Raw genomic sequence first — 22,586 nt, 5'->3', positions numbered from 1 at the left:
GATCATTCTCTTTCTCTTTCCCTCTTATTTCTGTCCAAACACCAAAAGCAAAGTATTTTAAGAACAGATATCTACGCACTTTCCGATATTTACAGTTTCTTTTCTATTTATGTAGTCGATCGAGAAAGATTAAAAAAAATCAGTCTCCAATGTGGTCACTATAAAATGAAAATCTATTAGAGTAATATCGATTCTTCACTACACTGCATTCCCTGATGAGTCTTTTTTCATGTCAACGAAAGATAAACACAATTTGTCCAATCCTTTTCTGATTTACAAAAAAGTAAATAACAAGGTTTTCTAGGAAGAAAACTTTTTTTAAATAAAACTTAAGAAAACTATTCAGAAGAAAAAAGAAACCGATACGAAGATGAAGAAAGGTATATTCTAAGGAAACGTCAAAGTGATGACAAAGATAACAGTGTCCTATCGGCGTTTTGAGACGAATTAGAATCGTCACTCGTGGCAATTTGTTGGCCGAGTCCGCGGTTCGACTGAATTAGCACGAGCCGCAAGCTGCCTCGAACAGACGATACATTCTCCCTCCCACCACCACCACCACTATCACTACTACCATCATTACTACTACTACTATTGGTATTACTACTAGTATGTATTACCATCACTAACATCTGCATTAACACTAAGACCACCTTGAAACGAAGTCCAGCATAGAAGACGATGGATAATGATAAGGATGGATGAACGATCTTCAACCGGACACACAATAAGTGTTTATCCATGCGTGTGTGCGCTCGCGCTCGCGCGAAACTGACCACTCCAGGGAAGGCGCGAAATAAAAAGGTCGGAGGCGAGATCATGCACGCGTGCGCGCTCACGATCGCTATAAGTTATTTCAAGGAGTCGTGTTCCGAATAAATTGACTTTTCCATTTGGAATCGGTCACCCTTAGATGGAGCCGTTTGAAAGAAACAATTGATTCAAATAAAGAAAATTATCGATTAGAAATGAGTTTGAAAATTAGTTGGTTTATTCTAATTTACATGATTTTCTTCATTCATCGTTTTCATCAATTTGACTTTTGAGAAGTTAATATTATAGAAGAATAAAATAAATATTATAAGATAAAAAAAATAACCAATCAAATAGTCTAAACTTAATCAACCTAATATATAAAACTAATAATAAAGAACTCTTCGCAATTTGATCTTCTATAAATTATACAAGGTCGCATAGAGATCTAAAAAAGACTACTCCTTCCTTCAGGAACTCGTTAAGGTCATCGAAACTAGCCAACCTCTCGAATCACTGTAGACTCCTTCCTGTCTCGATCGTTTTCATAGCGAGCAAGCACGCATGTTCGAGAACCGTTCATGAATGATTAATGAAAGCGTAAATTAAGGCGATTCTATTGAGAGTACGAAGACGTACGAAAACACGAGTTATAGAAATTCGAGATATCCTCGTAGTAATAGTAGACTTTGAGTTTGCCTGATCGATGAATAGCATTCGATAGAAACCTAGAAGTTTCCTTTTTGCTACAATAAATAAAAAAACCTTTGGAGAACGTTCATTGCTGCGGGCTAAGAAGAGACAAGATTCACAGTGGTATATTGCTAATGTGTGATTCAGTGAAAGCAGAATAACTTTCTTCTTCAAAGTAAAGCCAACAGAATACACAGATAGATCATATGTTATATATATATATATATATATATATATATATATATTTGTGTGTGTTTTAGGTACTTGTTTGCGTAAACCAGCGTGAAAACATGCTCGTACGCAACGCGAAATGACCGTGGGACGTTTTTAGAAAACTTCCACTACTGCTGTTACTATTACTACTATTACTACTACTATACAATCACCACTACCACTTCTATTACTATAGCTAACCGTATCTCGCGGTCAATGAATTGGAAAGTCAACGTGAACACGTTTGTTTCATGCCGCACGAGATAACGTTAAAACGCCGTCCTCTTTCGGAAAAGGCCTTCCGTGAGTTTCTTGTTCTCTCTCTTACTCTTTCTTTTTCTCTCTTTTTCTAGTACTGCATATGGAAATTTACTAACGGCCAGCTTTTGATCGAACTTTTACTGCTTGGACACAAATGAGTATAAAGAATTTTTATTCCAGAATGTGTTTACTGATTTTTCCTACGTGAAAGTTCCTTTCTAGTTTTCAAAGAAAAAGATTTTCTACTATTCAAGAAGAGAGTGAAGAGACTCTACTGATGTAATCTTGCGATCAGCTGGATAATAATCGATGCAATAGAACAAGAATTATATAGATATAAGAATTTCAAAATGAAAATATGAGAAATATCTATTTACTATCTTATTCATTTAAATAACGTAACATTGCGATTAATTAAATTACTAGCGAATACACAGAAATAGAAAATATGTAAATAAAAGAATTACAAAATATTCATCGTTAATATAAATTTGTAATATAAATAAATACGGGATATTATGAGATATTATAAGATTCTTATACATTTTCTCTAAATAATTAAACTTCCATGAGTATCTTCATAAATACATTATTTGATAAAGCAAGGTCAAAAAGATATAAATCGGTAAACAAATCATGTCAATTTCTTTCTATCGACTTTCTACAAGCGTCGAAATTAGCTTGAAAACGAGCCAAACGAAGTACGATGAAAGAAAACTTAAAAAGACCTTTCAATTTATTAGCAATTTCGAACAATACTGCGAGGATTGTAAACTTTGTTTATTGACAGTTAGATGATCGTTAACGAGTCAATACTTATCAAGCCTAACGTGTTCGATCCCGATTTATCTTATGAATCGATTTCGTCATCATTACGTTCTATTTAAACCTCGAAGCTTGCTTCCGCTTCGATTTCGATTACCGGGCGCTCCAAGAAAGATGCTCGAGGAAAAATAGCGAAAGATTTCACAAGCAAGATAAAAAAAAATATTCATTTTTGTTTGTTTATTCTTTTTCAAACGTCCATTATTATCTTCATATCATGTGATAAAACGAAGATATATATATATTATAGATTTTTAATTTATAAATAATTTTATTTAAATATTAGTATTATAGAGATATTAATCCCAAGGATAATATTATATTTTCAAAGAACTATTTTTTCTAATAAATTAATTTTATTCAAAACCTTTATATCTTATCATACCATTTGATTTTGAATGAAAATAAATGTCATACATCAGGTTTACCAGTTAAAAATATTCTCGATCAATAAATACCTTTTTCTATTGGTCTTGTGGCACGTTGCTGTTGCTGCTGTTGTTGTTGCTGTTGTTGTTGTTGTTGTTGTTGCTGTTGCTGCTGCTGTTGCTGTCGTTGCTGTGATGGTTGTTTGGCAGGGACATTGGCCGTTAATCTCCTTGTAATCGGCTGCTTGCGCGACGCCGTCGGGCTCTTTTCTGCAACACAGAAAACTCTACGTTAACGAGAGCATGCCGAACCAACGGCTAACCGGTAGTTGCTACGAGTCGTGTAACGATGATAGCTCCTCCGAGTACCGTAACACCGTGAACCGTTTTATCGCCCGTATAAGATAAAAAGGTACGGGTCTTTGACGCTACACTTTGAGTCGTCACGCCTTTACCTTTCCTTCCTTCTTCTTTATTCCTTTATTTTTCATTTTCATGTACTTCCTCATTCGGAAAATCATTTCGAGAGTTAGTTGATAACGGAAAGAAGAATTTTCAAAGAGTTTTAGCACAAAATCTTGAGACGAATATGCAATGCGACAGCGAGAGTAGTTTGACAGGTTGATCGAGAACGCTACCATTAAACGCGAGCTTAATTGGACGTATAACCGATCGGACGTGTACAAATAATCGAGCCTCTCGATCTTCTTGGGAATCGAATCGATCGATCAAAGGAGAAAGAAAGAATATTTGTTGCACTGTGAATTATGAGAGAATATTATTTGTTTCTTTCTTAATTTCCTTTTCTTTCTTTCACTCTATTATCTCTCTACATATCTCTCTCTATATACACTCTATTTATCTCTCGATTTTCTTCTAACTTTTGTAGATTTTGTATTGTCTAATAATAGCTAATTGTAAGAGGACAAATCTTATGATAATTATTTGAAAATATTCTAAATTGCACGAATTAATTTAAAATCATTTAACATTATTCGTAATTATTCAAAAAGTTAACTTAACAGATTATCATAAATTAGACAAATTCGTAATTACCGAAACTACTGAAAATTCCTCCTGCGACCATGTCTCGAAACTTGCGTACTTCGTAAATATAACTAACCGACTGAAACTAATTCGATCTTTTCTTCGAATCTTTGTTTTACATGGATAAAAGGGTTTACCTATTGAAGGACTCGTAATGTCACGATTTTACCTACCTAACTAATACTTTACTCAAAACATTAATATTTAGTCACTTGACGAGTACAATCAATAATACAGATATGTAAATATCCTATGAACACGTTTTTTGAACACAGACATTATAAGTAACACATGTTACTAACTTTGTTTGTTTACTTGTTAAAATTGACGTGGATAGGAATTATTAAATATTGTAACATTGTATTAATTTGTAACATTGATGTATGAATATTCAATGAATGTGCTCGTTACGGGTAATACATCCTATAAAATTTGTTTGCATGCTTGATAGAATAATCGTGTAAAGTATATTAAAGAAAAGAAAAATGAAAAGAAAATATGCATATACTATAATTCGAAGAATCCAAGTTACGTTTGTTCCGGTCGGCTGTAAGTTGCACTTGGTGCATCGGGCTCGGCAAACTCGATCGCCGCGCGCAAACGTTGCCCACATTCGGAGGTACTTCAATCATTACTAATGCTGATCACGTATCACTGTCACACAAGTCAGCTCACAAATCACGTTCTCACTGCCGTGGAATATTTTGGTTGACTGTTACTCGTTTCCAAAGAACATTTCTCTCTTCACTAAAGTATAGAGAATTCTTTAATCGCGGATACCCGTAGAGTATGCGAGTGTTCACTCGTTCGCAGCTCTCGACGAACTGTTTGCCGGTAGTTCACAAGCAACATGCTACGTTGAATTTACGAATGGGGATAAGGAGAGATGGTTTGGCCTCGTCGAAATGTTGGTGAGGGCTATAACCGTTAAAATTTTACCTGACTTTTGTAAAAAAAAAAGATCCTTATATTTGACATTTTTATCGGACTATTTTAGTAGACGATATCCTATCCTTTCTAAATCCTCGAAAGGTCTGGATATTTTGAGTTGTCAGAAAGTTTTCGACAAAGGATATTTTTAAATTTTTCTTCGTATTTATGAAAAGGGATTAGTATTTAACGAAAATTTATTGTCATTCTTGCTAAATTTAAGCTTAATTTTTCCGAAATATACATAACGATGTTCCTAATTATACTAGATTTCCTTATTATTTCAATACTGACTACGACAAAATATTGACAACGATTAATTCCAAGCTATTTCGATTTAACTTTCATTGTCGTTAAATAATATTTAAAATGCCACATTTAAATAATTATGTTACGAGCAGCTATAAACGACTACTATAAGACGAATTTAATTTTAAATTCAACGCTTGTTGCGATGACATCTTAGTTGGTAATGTTCCTCGAGATAAATTTTACAAGCTTCGTTTAAATATTTTAGAAGCCTTAATAAAAAAATGTCCAAATTTTGTAATAAAAATTCATAAGTTATGAAAATTGATATTAAAAAGGAGAAAGAAAGGACGCTGTTAATGATGCCTGCCATTTAAGTTACAAGCAAACACGTACTAATGGTTGCATAGATTCAGGAGTAAGTTAAGTAAAGAAAAGCCGCTTTGATCGTGTTGGGTCTCCAACCGGAAGTACGCAGCGTTGCCCTCAGCTTTGTGTCTCCGTGCTTCATCGACGAGCATAACGTATATAAATTCGTCGTAAATTCATCAACTCGATTTATCAGCCATCTCGTTTCTCCTCTCTTTCTCTTTCTTCTCTCTTACACACAGGGTACACACACACATAACTAATAAATCTTTTTGTTCTCCTCTACCTCACACTTACCAAGATTGATTGTTGCCACTGAAGAACAATTTTTCTTTTCTCGAAAACTATTGACACGACCCTGTTGACCATTACGACCATTTGCTACAATTCTTCTTGGTGAACTTCCCGACGTCGGTGATCTCTCTGTAATGGTAAATGCGAAATAAGATATCTCATTTCAATCGTTCAATCTTAAGTGTTATAAGTCATGAGCCAAAAGAAATGTGCCCAATTTAAAGAGATTAACCATTTTTCATAACTCTATTTTTGTTTAGTTTAAAAAAATAAAAACATTGTATTCTTTAATTGTACTAAATTTTTAGAAACCAAATATGGTTCGCATTCGAACTAATAATATTACGGTGAAATAAATAAAATAGGATTTAAAAAATATACACACACAGAGTGGTCCATAAGTCAATTGACAGAAATGCATTTCTGTGCGTGTATAAACAGATTTAATTTATAATAAAAATTTGTAATAATACTTATGATAATTATATTTTTATTTTTATGTAAAAGATTTTTAACAACAACAAAAAGTTATCGCAATGCTAATTGAACCAATCATATGCCAAATTAATTAACTCTACAAAACAAGAAGTAGAAAAAATTAATAAAGTAAATAAAACATTATCGTATCATTTATCATTGGAAGATCATAAAAATTGTTCTCATTTAGTAATATTTAATCTAATTATTAAAAAAATTTATTTTAAATATAAAAAGAGTTAATTATTGATCAATTACTTTGATAGTAAAATTTAAAAAATTTTTAAGTTGGAATCAAACAACAGCTAATGTCAATTGACTTATGGGTTATCCTGTATATGAATGTATGATTTTAAAGTTACATGACATTAAAAGAACATGAGGGAAAAAAATATGAAAGAAATTGATTCAATCATGAAGAATCGTATATCATGATTTCTTGAGAAATAGAGGAAAATTGTAATCCAATATCTAATGATCGAATGATCGTGAAACTTATCGAGGTGGAACATTATATCGCTCTCCAATGATTAACACTTTTTCGCGTATCATTGGATCTCGTGGTCGACGAGCAGCTGCAACGAGTAAAGCGAAGTTTACGTCGTTCCGTACGTTGATTACGCTGCTAACGAGAAAAGGAAAAGGTTTATAATATATGTATGTATACCAAGTAACCAGTCGTCAGCGTACCTTCTAAACGAGTACATATAACGGCTCGTCGTTAGAGGTTCGCATACTTTCGTGACACAAAACTTTTTATGGCAACATACATTTTTTCTGTTTCTCGAATATACTACAAACAAAGTTATTATGATCAAAATATATCGGAATATAATACACTTTATAATAAAGTTATATTACGATAATTAATATAATTATTAAGATAATTATATATTATATGATATATCAAAACAAAATTACTAGTATTTTAGAAATAGTTAATTCTTCTTTCATTTATCCAAAATTACTAGAAAGTTTATATACAAGTGAATCACTTTGTATATCATTACGATTTACTATATCATAAGAGTATTTGTACTCGCCTAAGATATAATAAAAATATAATTATTATTTTTGTAAGTAATACTTGGTTAATCTTTCTTGCATCTTATAATGCTTTTGAGATGGACGGGTATATCTTGTGAGGTCAATTTTTTTATCAATTATGTTAAGTTTTACTTTTTTTATAATATAATATTCTTTTGCAATAAAATTTATATTCATTTAAAAGTTCAATAATCTTAAAATATGTTACTGTTTATAAGAATTTTAAAATATTGTATTAGAAGAAAATATTAATTATTTAAAATTGAATACTTCTTAAATTCACTGTATATTAGGAATATAAATAAAATATATATTTATAAATAAAGACGAATATTCCGAGTCACTCAATATATATAACGTGTAAGAAAGTAAAGAGTAAGGTTTGATAAAATAATTGAGACTTTTCTCGTTTGTTCAAAGTCACTAGAAAGTTGATATAAAAACTAACCGTGGCGATAGAAAAAGTGTTATGATAATAGATATATTAAGACGTGTGAAAAGGAGACTAGTGCATTAGAAATAGTTGATTCCTTTCTCATTTATTCAAAGTCACTAGAAAGTCGATTAAAAGGCGAACTATTGTAATAAAAAGATAATAGATAGACGATCTGTTACCAGTTTCACACTTGACGGGAAAAAAAAGAGTCATGCGAGCGTAGTTCTATTATGTCAGGCTAATGAAATTCTTTAGGAGGAGACGACTATGGCAGGAAGACTGCTACTGGGGAACGAATGAACAGGATACACTTGAGCAACGTTCTCACGACATTATTTTGCTACTGGGCTTATATCCTACACTAAGATCTTTCAACATTTTATAACTCTTCATCTCGCGTGGGATCACCATTGATCCTTGAAGAAACAATAATAACGTACACCTCGAGGACTCTCACTTATTTTCTCTTGACTTTTATTTTTATTTTTTTATTTTTTCATCTCGACTGATTCGACTTCCTGTTTATCATTGAAATAGATTAATCAAATGAAGATAAAATGCTTGACGTATAGTTTCATCGTTTGTATAATAAAAGTAATTTGCAAATTATATTTGTTTTTAGAAATTTCTATTAGAAATATATTATTATTGTATTAAATATTAATATAATTAATTTCTAGTTCAATTTATTCTATTTCTCGTCTATTATCGACCAGAATGAATCCATTTAGAGAAGATAACAAAAATATGATGACTAATTGAATTTCATCGTTTAATTCGTTGTATTATTAATTCGATTTTTTAAAAGAAATCTCTGTGAAAAATATATCATTAGACTATATCTCGACATATTCGATTTCTCGCCTGTCATCGACCCAGATGAATCGATCAGACGAAGACAAAAAAGCGTGACATCTAATTAAAGTTCATCCTTTTGAAGTTAAAGTAATTCGCTTTATCATTGAAACAATTTTCTCTAATAAATCTCTATTAGGAATATATTATAATTATTATTATTTCTGAACTAAATCGAACACGTGTTAATTTTTGTTCTCTCTATTCTCAATGTGCCATCCATTTTTCAATTATCCCGATTTAACTGCATCAAGAGGGAAGAGCGTAGAAGAAAAACTCGGTCACCCAGTAAAAGTGGGATACCTTTGATCCTCCCTAAAATACTTTAGTCTCTGGAGAAATCACTTGACCCAAAGTCCAATTCCACGAATATTCGTGCATTGTAGGTAGATCGTCGTGGATATCAAAACTTTCTATGTTAAACGGAGCACGAAGGATCATGAGCAAATATTTTTAAAAATCTTAAAATTTGTATTCAATACAAGATTACTACCTATTTATATTCTCCTATTAGTCTAATTCCTAATATCTGATAATCATTTATTAGCAAGTTAGTAGACATAGTAGATTTTAACCTTATGAATTCTTGAAGATCGTAGAAAATAAAATAGCAGAAAAGAAAAATAAGTAATTGAACAAATTGCATGTGCAAAGATTTTACAGAGTCGTGTAATTAAAATACCTTTGTGGTTTCTTCAATATTAAAAAAAAATATCCGCAAGATAATTCACATGGAATTTGATTAAGAGATTACGCGAATTAATAATTTAGCCTACTTGCGAGTTCTTTAATCGTAAATGTAGAAACTTAATTAAAAGGTGAAAATTAGAGAAAGGTGAAAAGTCCACAAAACGTTTTCTACCTCGCTTAAAGCTGCCTAATCTCATCTTCGTAGAATCCCTCACGAAATCCGTACGAAGTGATGGCCTGCCCTTCGATCCTTGCTGTCCCATCTTGAAGGCACGTATTTTCCCTTCACTGATACTCCATTGTAAAGGAAAACGATCCGAAACTTTCACCTGATCCTCTCTCGAAGGCCGAGCTCAAGGATCGCTTGGAAATTGATCGAACTTTGGAACGCAAATATTTCCGATCGAACGCACAATCTTGCCCGCATTTTTATTTTATCTTTAACTATAGACGGTATAACTGTGTGTGACAATCCTTTTTGTTTTATTTTGTTTTTCCAAAATACACGTGTTTTATTCAAAATGTATCCAATTTATAAATTGATTTCTATCCATTTTCTTCAAAATAAAGAATAATTTTATTCAACGATATTTTTCGTTATTTATTAACAATTTTGTCCAATTGTTTTAAGTCGATTTTATTTCATATTGTTCCAGAGAAATGAATCGATTCCTTTTTGATTTTTAGATCAGTTTTTGTCAACGTTGAAAAGGAACGAAATAATTATCAGCACGGATCGATATCACGTACATATATACATATAATACACATACACACACAGCAATAATCACAATAAGCACATTCTGTTTTTCCAGATCTCTGAAGATATATAATTCCAAAGCGTTCGTTCTCTTTCACTGAACGAATTCGTCGCGCGTCCACCACCCGTCGTTGTAGGTTTAACATCTGATTCTGTTGCGTAAGTAGGTAAGATCGGAGAGTTCCAACGATGGTTGTTAGGTAGTGGTGTTGGTGTCGGTGGTGGTGGCGCAGGACCGCTGCTCGTCGGCCTTGGAAACGCACGTGGTCGTCGGCTGCTATTCGCTGCACCTGCCCGTTCTGCCGGTTGATCGAATGAGAGGGAGAAAGAGAGAGAAAGAAAGGAAAAGAAAGAAATAAAGAAAGAGAGAAAGAGAAAGAGAGAAAGAGAGAGAAAGAGAGATGAAGAAGTAAGACAAGCAAGAGGAGAACAAACGTGCTCCGTTGAAGGAACGTGCCGCACGTACGTAGTATAAGAAGGTAGAAGACGAGGAAAGGCAATGCCGGAAATAAACCAGGAGTGCCGTTGACCCGCGAGTGCTCCTCTTCGAGTACGAATTCTCAAAGTACGAAGAGAATCTTATGATTTCAAAGTTTCTTCTTCAATTTTCTCCGAAATATAATTTCCTTTCCTTTAATTGTCTTTTATTTGACAATAATCTCTTTATCCGAGATGAAAATTTCCCTCCAAGCTAAAATTTTGATCTTCGATTAATCAAGAAGAAGGTTATCTTAAAATGAAGAAAGATTAGATCTCTTCCATTTATCTTTGCCAGATTTGATCTATCTCATTGAAATCAACGATCGTTCTATATTTTATTGTCCACTTGTCGTCATTCTTTTTCTTTTTGTTGTTATTATTGTTGTACTCGTCGTTGTTGAACCTTGAACTTTCAAACAACCATTCCTCCTGAAGACCTTTTCTTCGCGCGCTATTACAGGAAAGGAACTCTCTAGTATGCATTTCACGTTCGGCTCGTCGAAGGTTCCGTTGGTTGCTTCTTCTTGATGATGAGGTAGGTAGTGATGGTGATGGTGATGATGATGATGACGATAGTCAACTAATACACTTATGTTTGTCTTCTTTAACCAATTTGATCTCACTTTTACGACGAAAGGAAATTTCCAAACGCAATAAATACGTTTCTTCTTTTAAGGAAAAGAATTACAAGGATTCGTTCGAGTTATTCCATACATAGAAAATCGATAGAATTTATTCCTTATCATCGCGTCATATCACCGATTTTGGAAGAAATTGGAAGAACGTTTAGATGATTTCGTAGTTTCGATGATTCGAGCAACACCGAGCTCGAATTCTTTACGATCTTTTGTTTCCAACATCGTGACAGTCTCGATGGCATCTTAAAAATGTAAACGAGAATTTGTTCGTCAAAGAAAACTCTCCTTTCGATTAACTCCGAAAGTCTCTCAAGCGTGCCAAGACTCTCTTTTTCTTTTCTTTTCTTTTCTTTCCTTTCTCGCCGACGAAGAGCGCAGCCTCTAAATCGATTTCAAGCGAGAATTTCTCGAGAACAGCGCCGATGATTGTGCGTCGTTGTTGAAAGTCCAAATCAAAGGAAATCTGGTTTTATTATAATATTCGAATAAAAAATATTCAAATAAACCTACGTCGATGTATTTCTATAGAAGTCAAAGGAGAGAAAAAAAGTAACAAAATAACAACGATCAGAAGGAGAAGAAGAAAGAGAAGATGAAGAAGAGGGAACGAGGTCACAACGACGTGCTAACGAACAGCCTCTTTCGAACGCAGCCGCGACTTGACCTGAGCCCTCTCTTGATTACCACCTTAAAGAGAGACGAGAAAATAAGAGAAAGAGAAGAACGTTCTAATCTCGATTTAAACTGCAACAGCAGCACGATATGGCAACCACAAAAATAACACGGATTTAACAGCAGCACGTTATTCTCGTTGATGATGGTTGGATGTCTTTTCTTCTTTCAAACGTTTCGATTAAAGTTCGAACCACTCGGGATTCATTGCTGACTCGAATAGGAGAGATCGGAGAAGAAGAAGAAAGAATGGTCAGAAGGAACGAGGGGGAGATGGAAGGTTGAATGAAAAAAAAGAAGATAGAATGCTCCGGAAGTGCAAAAGAGAGAGACAATAAAGACGCATATATGCAACGTCCGAGCGTGCACGATGCCCGCCGAGTACTGCCGACTGGATGCTGCCTCAGCCTCCTCCATCCGGTGGAACGGCTTCGATGGAAAGCAAACTATCCAATGGCGCCGGAAGAGGGGCGCCCGTCTGTACTTCTCCTCCTCCGGCACCCATAGCACCAACCTCCGTGGCCGAGTTTCGCGAGAGACGCGCCACCAGTCATCGGGTCGATAGAAAACAACCCTCCCATGCATACGCACATGCTCACCCAGCGAAAATTCTGATTCACCACCACCCTCTCTTCTGACGTAAGTACGTACGTTTCTTATACTGGCCGCCGCCCTAAAGAAATCCGAGGTCAAGGGTCTAACCAGAACCAACCTATGTTGATTTTATATTGACATTAGGGGGAGAATTTTATCTTTGAAAGGGATCGTCTGGTAGACGATGGAAATTCTTTCTTTTTTTGCACGATTAACTTTCTCACGTATACGTATACACGAGTGACAAGCAAGATGCTAATTCGACACGTTTTTCTTTATACTTCCAGCACTTTGTCAATGTCTCTTTTTTATAAAAGTAATATTTAAATTTATGTTCTATTGTTAAAGTCACTCATTAATAAAAATCTAATTTCTTCTTGTATATAAAAAAATAGTGAGAGGGTTAAGTGAGACTAACAACTAATAATAAAGACGAAGATTAGAATCTTAGGTCGAAGAACGAAGAAGTTCAAGGACACGACGTACTAGGACGAATTTAAGGTAACAGGGATGGTAAATTATTATTATGGATTTTGTTTAGCCATTCTTAAATAATAATTGCTTTTAATAAAAAATGAATGATTAAATAAAGGAATAACGTGCCAAGTGTTAGCATCGACAAAAAAATAAAAAAGGAAAGGGGTTTAATTTCCCCCTTTTATTTGCTCATTTTACGAACGCTATTCCACGCCCTTTTTCTTATGCTTACAACCGCAGTGCGGTATCGAAGAACTATACGCCGAAATTATGGTCGAAACGGGCATGGTCGTCGGCAACGATGAATACGCGTATTGATGGCTGCTCCGTTCTTTGTCGCGAAAATGTACGCGATAAAGGAACAAAGCGTGACATGCGCAGAAGGTCTTTCTCAATTATGATTCTAATATGTCGACAACATAATCGAGGTTTTATTGTTGCTAACTTGTTCTCTATCAGTATCAAAAAATGTTAACGCATTGTATGCGGACTATTTTTAATTTGGCTGCATTCGAATAAAATTTTCAAATATAATTTATATATACATATTACCTATATATAATATTTTAAATTTTGATAATAATAGTATTATTGATTTTATGATTTAATTTATATAATATAAATAATTGTAAAATATAAATTAAATCTATATAATTTTGTTTACTTAATTACTGACACATTTATTTGATTTCCTACAAAATCGTCGAAATATATTTGCATTACCTAATACGTTAAATTCAAATGAATTAAAATAACCGTAAAATTATTACCACGTACATGAATACTTTCAAAACAGTCAATTTTAATTAATAACGAGCCGATAATAGTTGAAATTAAAGGCTGCAATAAAAGATAGTGCAATAATAATACCAACGATAGACATAGTAACGATATTAATTCTTTTCCATTTAAAAAAATATGAAATGATACAATGTTATTACAGTCGGTAAAGATAATAAAAATGTATGACGTTTGATGATATAACTGTTCTATGTATGTTGAAATGCAATCGCATTTATTCATCTAGAAAAATGACATAAGACTAAAGAAAATGCAAGTCCGAACGTTTGGATCTTGATATTAGAAATAGAAGGTGATCGTAAGGCTATTTTTCATTGTACTTTATCCAACTAGCAGACGTTTGTTCTCCAAGCCTTTCTATCCCGTTTCGTAGCCCGGTTTTCATTCCCCACTATATGAACGGCTGCTATAGGAACACATAAGCTAACACAACCGGCCGACATAACTCTCGTCGCCTTTCTTCAATCCTTCCAAGAACGCGTAAACGTACGTCACGGGCATAGCACATTTTACGAGCAGCACGAAATAGCCTTCTTGCCTCAACGCAGCAGCTTTTTCGATCATTACCGTGTTGCGTTATGGAATTATTAGTTCATATTGGATGGTAATTACTATGCTATAATAATCACTTTATTTCGTTGGATCACTTTCGATTAACTCCGTTGATATATAATAAAATATGAGTAACGTAATTTTCCTCACAATTTATAGAATACATAATTAATTATGTTAAAATGTTAATTTCATTATTATCTATTAATATTGCATATCGATCTTATTAAATAATTTTTAGCAATGTTAAATATTCTCTTATATTTGTAAGCTAACTTACACAACTGTTCGATGAGCTAAATTAAATAATATCTTTTTTTAGATATATCGAATTTGTTTTTTATTTACCTATGAAGAAGTACTAATCCTAACCGTAATATTTTACTGCCTTTTTGAAAGCTCCACGAAGTATAGATATATGAATAAGAATAAATGTTGTTTTGATTAGAAACGACTTCCACTCATAATATCAACAACACTTTAAATTCTTTCAGGATGTTGCACTACGATTAGCACCATCATAATATTCGCTTGTGAATGCTTAACGCGATTTAAATAACGCCTCTGAAATATCCTCTTAGCACGAATTCCATAGACTCATCAGAGAGATTTTTCTCTGCACGCCTAAGTTTTCCCATTACGAACGAGACGGCGCCGCGCGATGAGTTTATTCCCGCAAATAGGATTTGCTAGGTATAAACGAGTCGTTGTGGTAGGAAAAATAGTGTTTCTAGTTACGAGAAAAAGCGAGAAGAGAGGAAAAAACGATGAATTCAATTCGAAAGCAAAACGAATGAATGTTAATTGACTTACTACGAGCTTCTTTACTGGGAGCACTGCTGAGATCGCTCATGGAACTTCGAACCGAGCTTCTAGCTGTCTCTTGCATGGGTGACTTTACTGTTTGTCTTCCACGTGTTCTTCTATAAATCAAATTTAATTTATTTAGTATCAGAATTATTTCTACGTTCATTTTTTTGTAAGTGCTTTTTGTATAACATGTTAATACGTTAACTGCCAAGTCGGATAACAGTAATAAATCGCTTCAAATATTTAAGCGATTAAATCAAAATAAATATTGACAACTAAAAAAATGTTAAACTTTATAGCTGACTTGACGATATTATAAAAAAAAATACACTATTCAACAATGACAAATTTATTGTTAAATATTATATTATTATTCTCTTGTAGCCCTCTAAATGTGTAAATCTGGCATGGCAGTCAACGTGTTAAATATCAAGTGTATTTGGATAAAATTGTCGCTCGTCTCATTTACTTAACTCGTATTACATTTTTTAGAAATGAAATAATACTGAATTGAATTATTGTGTTTAATTAAATACAATTATTACATGCGCTACATATTTATTAGCTTATCTGCCACTAATAACCGCCGCGACGTAAACAAGAAAAATCATATAATGGAAAGTTCAATTATGGTCACCAATAAAATTTAATTAAGATGAAATAAAAAAAAAATATCGATTATAAGTATACGTTAATTAAAACCTATTTGTACCTTTTATCCTTGCTATTGTTATTATCGGCATCAGTAACTTTTTGTAATGTTGCTCCAAGAGTTGGTGATTGCGTTAGGCCTTGTAAAACTCTAGATTTAACTTCCTTTCTTAAGGATCTCGTTCTCTGTTCGTTTTTACCGGCCTCGATCTTACTCATCACCGCATCCCATCGACTTCCTTTTCTTTGAGATCTCTGGGATCGTCTAGCTTCCTTCTCCGCCTCATCCTTAGGGCCGGATTCAATCATCGCTTTAATCTTCGATACAACATTTCTCTTAGGCATCTTGTATTTTTTTAAAGAACTCGATTCTGTTTTATTCGAAGATTTAATTCTAGGCATATCGTTTGCCCTATTAACTTCGATAACCGTAATTTCTGCAGTTTGCAATGTCGTATCCACTTCATTTGACGAATCTACTAAACTGGTTAAAACCTAAAAGAAATAAATTTAGAAGTCACTAATTTTGTAAATATGTATCTATATTTATATTGTATTTAACATAACTTATTAGATGAGGAAAGACTTACTCGTGGACTCATTTGTACGAAATCTAAAAACACATGTGTAACTTCTGGTTTAACAGGAGATGGTTGACTTCTTTGTGAAACTTCGGTATCAACAGTATCGGGCGTGTTATCCTCGTTTTCGTCTAAAGCCTCTCCAGAAACTTGTCGTTCATCTTGCTTTTTATCAAGATCTGAATAAATACCACTGGAGTCCATTTCCTCGCCAGTGAAACTGGGACATCGTCGCCCTCCAGGTGCACAAAATAAAGTTCCATCAATCACTTGTGCTTTTCTATCACCACGTACAATTTCTTCGTGCGCATCGGCATCACTTTCGGTAAAGAAATCCGAATCGGTCATAGGATCTTGTCTACAAGGAGCCGGTAAATTTGGTGGTGGGGCAACTGAAGGTGGATCAGCCCCACGACTAGCTGGCCTTGAGTTTTCACCGTCGCCCTGGTAACCTGCTTCTAAACTTGTGATGCTAGTCACCGAAGTAACGAAGCTTACCGGGACTACGGATCCTCTCACAGGTTCAGCAGGTTTTGGATCTAATGGAAGTTCCTCCGGTGATGGTGTACGCTCGCTTGAACCTTCTTCCGTTGGTTCAGCATCAACTGATGGTCTTGAGGCTGAAGCTCGAGTCAGAGCTAATCTTGAACCTCCGGAACCAGTTAGATTCTCGCAGGATGGTGTCCTGGAGCATTCCAGCGCGACCGTAAAGTCGGTCATCTGGTCAGGCGTCAATATACCAAGACTCTCGTCGTGCTCGAAAGAGTTTTGTTTATTAAGCATCAAATAGTGCGATGGTGTACCGGATGTGTTATCTTTATAGGGACCCAAGCTGGCATCTCTGAGACAGCTGTCGCTTACGTCCTCAATCCTGTTGTTCAACGTGCCAGTGGTTTCGAGCAAGCTGTATCAGAATAAAAACGTGTTATACTTGAAAGGTGATCATAAAACTAATAAGAACCTATAATTTTATTTATTTATGATACAATTTATTTCATTTTCGTTTATTTTTTATGTTTTCGGTCACTTAACAGAAATAATATAGACGTTAATAAGGCAGCGAATTATAAATGGAAAAAGAAAATTATTCGAAATCCAACTTTAAAAATGAATATGTATATATAATCATAATAAAAGCAACAACTTTCGTAAAACACATTAATTAATGTAAAATAATTCCTATCTCTAATTAAATTTAATCTTTTCAGCTATTCACCCAGAAATAAGCAAAACGGAAGATAATATATTTTGAAAAAATGTTATGAAAATTCAACTTATTTTTCCGTGTCAATAAAAAAACCATGATATGACAAGTTTTTTAAGGAAAGCAATTGATGATTTTGTTTCATACCTGAAGAAGTTATTCTTTTCTTCACTTAAATAAACCAACTTTTGCACATCATTTTCTTCGATGTCCCAGACAGGAGATATCGCGAAAATTGCGTTCCCCGTGTTTCCTTAAATGAGAAAAAAATAAAATTTACAAAACGATTAGTATTGTCTTAAAAAAAAAACACGTGTGTTCATTATTGTTACAAAAAATTACATAATTTCGTGTAATTACCTGAAGACAAAGGTGTTGACGTAGCCCGGTTAGGACACTTTAAATTAGGTATTGAAATATCGTCTTCCCCATTCACTGATTGCATACAACTAAGAACAAGAGATCGGCGACGACCAGTACCAATTTTTGTTCCTCCTAAAACCCTTCCTTTGGGAAAAAACGATGGTCGAGCCGCCCGTGGTAGCGGTATGCGGCTTTCCCCTACGTTCTGCAACCAGACAATCGTTTCTGTTAATATATATACAATTTCACGGGGTTTTGCTCAGCGCTTATTGTATATTACTCGATCAATATTTCTAATCAAAAAGGTCATCTATAAAACGGTAAATAAATAAAAATTTTTTTAGGGATTAACGATCGTATAATTTTTTACTTGTATTTTATAATTAAATACTAACTATCTCTTATTAATATGATTTATTTGTTTAATTAGAATGATTAAATTGAATATTTTTTGAGAGCATGTATGAACATATACAAACATATACAAGTCACTTGAGAATAATAAAATTATTAGTGAAACGAAATAGAATAGTCGACCTATTTCCAGAATGCTATGAAAATAAATTGCGTTATTGAAACAGCGGACTATACATGTTTTTCACTAGATGACATCATATAATTTCCCAAAGGTAAGAAACCTTTGAGACCCTTGAAAATCTTTAAAATTTACTATGTTTTTCAAGGGCAATCGTAACAGTTTGACCCGTGGATCATCAGCGTGCAGAGTCCGTTGCCCTTGGCCCATCTCCAAATAAAACCCTCGGTGCCGAGGTGAATCAGAAGTGTCTCCAACACTTGGTTAATTTAATTTTAGTTCTCGTCAACGACATTTCCCACCCCGCCTTCCTCGAAGCATTACTTTTGCCTGTACTACTTCGTTCCCTCTTCCCGAATTTGCTTTCTTTCTTTCTTTCCTGCGTAAGAATGAGCATAACTCGTTTCCTCCTTATCCTTCATAGTTTGTCGTTCACGCGTAAAACAAGCATAATTAACATTGTTAAGACGAAAAGATATTTAAAAGTTTTTCAAACAATGTGTCGGTTCATCTGAAGTATGTAACATAATTTATAAATTTCACAATTTCCTCAAACCGAAAACGAAATAGTTCTGAACTATTCCCGAAATTTTCACTGTGAATAAACTTAACCACCAACATGAATCAAGAAATTTGCTCAAATTAGACTGATACGCGCCATTTGATTCAACTTATCGTAATTATTACGTAGAGAAAGAGAAAAAGAGAAAGAAAGAGTCTTATGAACCAGTCGTCCAGAGGATCGACTTAAATAGATTACATGATTAATCAACATAGTAGGTACCCGAGGATAAATCGCTCACATCGCGACTTGTTCGATCATGGCGTAGCATCTTCGTAATGCAACCGGATACACAAGAAGAAGAAGAAAAGAGAGAGAAAGATAGGATTAGAATAGAAAGATAGAAAGAGAAGATATGTTAAAGGAGTACTAATAATAGTGTTACTGATGCTCTGCCTGAAGCGAAGAAAACTGGGTATATGCGAAGAGTTGAAGGAGAGTTGGAGGAGAGTGCGTTCACCGGCGACGACCCTGTTGGACGACGTTAGATCTGAGAACTGGGTTAGCTGACATAGCTACATTTCAATTCGAAACCCCCTTTAAGACGTGAATTTTGTCTACTCTAGTAATATTATACATCTTTCCTTTTATTTAAACACATGTTCACGATGCCAACATTTTTCCAATAACATTGTCTCTAGCAACGTCCGCCATTTTGGTACCCCTTTTTCCTCATTGAATACAATATTTCCTTACATAGATGACGATGTGAAAAAGTACTTTAAAAATTCTCATCAAAATAGAATAAACTCATTGTGAACATGTATAACTCATTGTCAGTTGAACTCGGTAATGACAGGGTTCTGTTAAGTTCTTCGTTACCAATGTTTCCAACGACTTCAGGTTGTTTGTTTGCAACGCATGTACTATGAATTACGTAATAGCCTTTTTTTCGTCACCGCAGCATCAATGGATGCTACGTTAATTAGGAAGCTAAACAGACTTTGGGTGTGCCATTATTACAACTCTCATATGTTTCCTCGATTAAAATTCGTCAAATTGTCCTTCAGAAAAGGAGAGACCATTGCATTTAAGACATTTAGTACTATTTAAGCAGCCTACTATTCGTTATTATTTAAATGCATTTATGGCATCGTAAGAAAGATATTTTTGACGATGATTGTCTAACTTCTTGAACGTTCTCGCCAATGCCTCTACGACACACCGTGGAGTAACTCGAATTACATAGTTTTTCTTCTTGCTCACGTATTCGCGCAAGCGAGTTACGCCAAGCAATTAAATATACCGTGTGACGTATACCTAGTCGCAGTTCCGCATATGACCTTGAGAACTTTCCCATCGTGTTAATATTACAATTCCTCCATAAATTATTTCTTACTATTAATATTATTATTATACTACTCCGAAAAGTTGATCTTAAGCGTAAACAACCTTTCGTTCGATGACGATATCAATCGATCGATCTATTCAAATGTCATGGCCACCAAAATTATGATTGAATAGATGCATAAATTTTTTTTAAATGATTTTATATCATCTTCTTTTTTCACCGTTGCCATCGTCTTTGTCACTGTCGTCGTCGTCGTTGTCATCGTCGTCTAGCACAGTAGTGCACAAACTATTTTCCTATACAACTCCCCATTTCGTATAAAATTTGATCGCTACCCCTGAATAGACACAGTACACAATGTTTATTTTTATAAAAATTATTTTATCATTTCACTATTTTAATGATACCTGATACTTGTTCAAGAATAAGCTTATATTTTGTATTGTACAAAAAATTTCTATAAATTTGGCAAGAAACTCTTCTAGGGGTCGCGACTCCCGATTTGCGCACCACTGGTCCTAGAGGAAAGAAAACGTGAACGGAATAAAGAGGCGTCGAGCAAAGGCCAGGCCAAGCGTGTAAGTTTATTCCATTAGACCTCAATTCATACCAATTCGAGCCGCCCACCCAGCCGTCGCATCTTCTTCCTAAGAGACAATAAGACCACGATGTTAACCCCTTTGCATTGCTCCTTCTCCTTTGTCGGTCCACATTTGAATAATTTCTTCTTGATACTAGCAATTTTTCTTTTCTTTTTTTATCAACTGTATTCTATGGAAAAAGTGAATTCATATTTGTTATAAATAACAAATCAACCCCTCTTTACTCACCTGCCTCACACCCAACAAAATTATTATTATAAATAGATGTTAAGTCAGTAAATTTAATTATATTCCCTAGTAGCACAAAATATTGAAAAATATTGAATATATGTGTATTCAATATTTTTCAATACTTAGTGTTACTAGGGTTGTTGGTAATTAAAACATATATATGTCCTTTTGAAAATAATTTTAAATAAAAAATTTTGTTCCAATGTTTGCAAAGTTTTTGTTCGAGAAAAAATAAAATTGTATTCTTTGTTGTTAGACAAGCTTGTATGAAATATGTAACCATTATTTTATTTCAAGAAATGACTAACAACTTTTTTTATTATTTTATACCGATCACTTTTTCCAACAATGAATTAATAAATAATTATCTAACGTTTCGATTGACCGCTTTCGAGATCGTTTTTATCGATTATTTATGTTGTGCATTAGATAAATTCACGATATAACGGAATCTCGCTCGACCAATGAATTTAATGAAGAAAAAACAAAATATCGCGAATATTCCATAAGTTTCTTGGTTAGTTTACTTCTTGATAAACTCGGCCTTGCTTAGTGGCGTAGTAAAGAAATTGCGTACATTGTCACCTCGGTTGACCTTATGTCGACTAACGATCGATCTAATTACAATATTCATACTTGATGCTTAACTTATCCCCTTAAACCTGTCTAAACGCCTTAGAAGTTAATAGAAGTTTTAATTAAAAACCTTGACCAAAGTACGAAATACCTGTAGACTCGTTGTAAAGAAAAAACAAAACTTTTTTAAACGAGAAGCATCACGAAAAAAATGAAATTAATCGAATGTCTTTTAGTTTTTGTGCCAAGCGTTTACATTACCTCGTAAATATTTCAAAAGACACAAAAATAAACGATAACAACGTAGATAGGTATACTGTCGTCGAAAGAGAATAATTTTTGCTGACATTATTTTTAACATTTCTGCTGAGTTTATATTTTTTCTGTTAGATATGATATTTTTTGTAATTATGAATACATTCATTTTGAATTCACTTATTAATTCTAGCTATGAATAAATTTATGTTTTTATATAAATTTCAAGTCAATTTATTTAAGTCAATAGTATAATTAATTACTCTTATCTAAATATATATATTTAATAAACGTAAAAATTGAAAAAATAGATTCTTCTATATCTCACAAAATTTCAAAGTTAATTTTATTAGATTTTAATTATAATACACACATAGATACCCTTTAATATTAAATAAAATTGTCTGATAATATCTATTAAACTTTTTGTAATGTCTATACAGC

General features: G+C 33.7%; 1 protein-coding gene across 6 annotated transcripts in view; it reads right to left on the bottom strand.

Annotated features, from left to right (window-relative positions):
- toc (toucan) overlaps positions 1-22,586 on the bottom strand; it is a 43,002-nt gene that overhangs the window by 5,147 nt on the left and 15,269 nt on the right. For 5 of the 6 annotated variants that reach the window (XM_015316762.2, XM_015316764.2, XM_015316763.2 and 2 more), the window contains 7 exons: positions 18,088-18,295; positions 17,875-17,980; positions 16,533-17,427; positions 16,004-16,437; positions 15,295-15,404; positions 6,006-6,131; positions 3,204-3,383 (listed from right to left, as the gene is read on the bottom strand). In XM_015316762.2, the coding sequence (XP_015172248.2) occupies positions 3,204-3,383; positions 6,006-6,131; positions 15,295-15,404; positions 16,004-16,437; positions 16,533-17,427; positions 17,875-17,980; positions 18,088-18,295 (2,059 nt within the window). Of the gene's footprint in view, positions 1-3,203; positions 3,384-6,005; positions 6,132-15,294; positions 15,405-16,003; positions 16,438-16,532; positions 17,428-17,874; positions 17,981-18,087; positions 18,296-21,088; positions 21,134-22,586 lie in introns of those variants that run through there. The other variant, XM_015316760.2, reaches the window with a different exon arrangement.

The sequence above is a fragment of the Polistes dominula genome, unplaced genomic scaffold, assembly GCF_049000335.1.
Source record: "Polistes dominula isolate Pdom_NZ unplaced genomic scaffold, Pdom_raw_medaka contig_77, whole genome shotgun sequence".
NCBI classification, from domain to species: domain Eukaryota; kingdom Metazoa; phylum Arthropoda; class Insecta; order Hymenoptera; family Vespidae; genus Polistes; species Polistes dominula.
Note: the sequence above shows the minus strand (reverse complement) of the source record. Positions and strands in the feature narration are given on the sequence as shown.